The sequence below is a fragment of the Octopus bimaculoides genome, chromosome 20, assembly GCF_001194135.2.
Source record: "Octopus bimaculoides isolate UCB-OBI-ISO-001 chromosome 20, ASM119413v2, whole genome shotgun sequence".
Taxonomy (NCBI): domain Eukaryota; kingdom Metazoa; phylum Mollusca; class Cephalopoda; order Octopoda; family Octopodidae; genus Octopus; species Octopus bimaculoides.
The window spans coordinates 37,633,218-37,635,365 of NC_069000.1; the positions used below are offsets into that span (position 1 = coordinate 37,633,218).

The window sequence follows — 2,148 nt, forward strand, 5'->3', positions numbered from 1 at the left end:
ACCCCACAAAGTAGTGACCCATCATGGATTGGATGCAGTCTAATGACTGAAGCGAGTAAAAGATGCCCTTTTGGAGAACAAAGTAAAATTCCCTACTCAAATAGAAAACTAGGTCCAACTGTAAACTTTTAAAAAAACTTACCATCTTTCTACAGCACTCGGGCAAAAGAGTAGAAGGTTTAATTAAGGTGCGAATTAGTATAACTATTCCAAACTTCTGTAACTGCAACACTAGTATTCTTTAACATTTTTGTTATTTTGTGAGAATACTTAAGGCAGAATGTATTAAAATCTAATTTGTTTTACTACACAAAAGAATTCTGTTTCAATATACAAAAAAAAAAAAAAAAAAATTTCTAAAGTTATTTTCTTTTTTCAAAAGATATTATCATACACATTAAGCTCTCAAATTTGAGCAGATTTAATTTGATACCAAAACACTTTTATTCAAACATTTAACAGATGGAAATTTTTTCTTCAGCAGCAAACTCTTCCAAAGAGATAATGCATGCATTAGCTTTTCCTGCTAAGCATACCCTCCAATATTTAACACACATTATTATTATTAGTAGTAGTAGTAATAACTGATCAAAATAATGCATGGATGTTTTTTTTGCTTTTTTTTTGGAGGCAGGATGATGGAAAGAATATGATAAAAGTTAGCAGGAAAGGATAAAAAAATCGGTTTGGTAATGTGGGTTGAAAGAATAACAGTTTAAAAAGGTGGGGGGATATGCAAAAAATTAGGTTGTGGCACCCCCAGAGTTTCCTACAGGGACCACCCTGTAGTACCTTTTGTTAGATCCAGGTCCCGCTGATAAACTTGATGTTGCAATCGGAGACAAATCAGACTTCGACTGACCAAATTCGCAGATTGTTTGAGGTATGTCACCAACTAATACTGATATGCATTTCCAGTTACGAAGATAATTAGCTGAAATAAAATAAAAATAATAATAATAATAATGATGATGATGATTTCAAATTTTGGCATGGGGCCAACAATTCTGGGGAGGGGATAAGTCGATTACATCGACCCCAGTATTCAACTGGTACTTATTTTATCAACCCACAAAGGATATAAGGCAAAGCTGACCTTGACGGAATAATAATAATAATAATAATAATAATAATGATAATAATAATCCTTTCCACTGGCGGCACAAGGTCTCAAATTTGTGAGGAGGGGTCTAGTCGATTACATCGACCCTAGTTTGTCACTGGCACTTAATTTATTGACCCCATACGATAAAAGGCAAAGTCAACCTTGGCGGAATTTGAACTCAGAATGTAGCGACGGATGAAACGCCACTAAGAATTTTGCCTAGTGCGTTAATGATTCTGCCAGCTCACCACCTTAATAATAATAATAATAATAATAATAATAATAATAATAGTGGTTTAAAATTTTTCCACAAAGGCAACCAATTTTGGGGAGGAAATGAGTCGATTACATCAGCCCCAGTGTTTCACTGGCAATTAATTTATCGACCCCCAAAAAGATGAAAGGCAAAGTCAACCATGGCGGAATTTGAACTCAGAGTGTAGCAACGGGTGAAAAACCATTAAGCATTTTGCCTGGCATGCTAACGATTCTGCCAGCTCACTGCCTTAATAATAATAAAAAAATTCAACATACAGGTGCAGGAGTGGCTGTGTGGTAAGAAGCTTGCTTCCCAACCACATGATTTCAGGTTCAGTCCCACTGTAAGGCCCCTTGGGCAAGTGTCTTCTACTACAGCCTTAGACTGACCAAAGCCTTGTGAATGGATTTAGTAGATGGAAACTGGAAGAAGCCGGTCACATATATATATATGTGTATGTCTGTGTTTGCCCCCACCACCGCTTGACAACAGGTGCTGGTGTGTTTACATCCCCGTAACTTAGTGGTTCAGCAAAAAAGACTGATTGAAAAGTACCAGGCTTAATAAAATTTTAAAAAAGGCCTGGGGTCGATTCGTTTGACTAAAGTGTCCTTTTCAAAAGAAAGACAGAAGCCCTGGAGTCAATTTGTTCAACTCAATGTCTTTGAGGCGGTGCCCAGCATGGTTTCAATCAACTGATTCAAAAAACAATAAAAGATTAACAGAAAGATAATTACCTTTCCAAAGTCTAACTTTGCCATCATCACCAGAAGATGCCAAAATA

At 36.3% G+C, this 2,148-nt stretch overlaps 1 protein-coding gene across 1 annotated transcript in view; it reads right to left on the minus strand.

The window, feature by feature from the left end:
* Positions 1-420: 420 nt before the first annotated feature.
* Positions 421-2,148, minus strand: part of LOC106875457 (nucleoporin SEH1) — a 20,469-nt gene continuing 18,741 nt past the window's right edge. The window contains exons 9-10 of the mRNA XM_052974971.1: positions 2,102-2,144; positions 421-934 (exon numbers count right to left, since the gene is read on the minus strand). Of these exons, the coding sequence (XP_052830931.1) occupies positions 744-934; positions 2,102-2,144 (234 nt within the window). The 3' untranslated portion in view covers positions 421-743. The remainder of the gene's footprint in view (positions 935-2,101; positions 2,145-2,148) is intronic.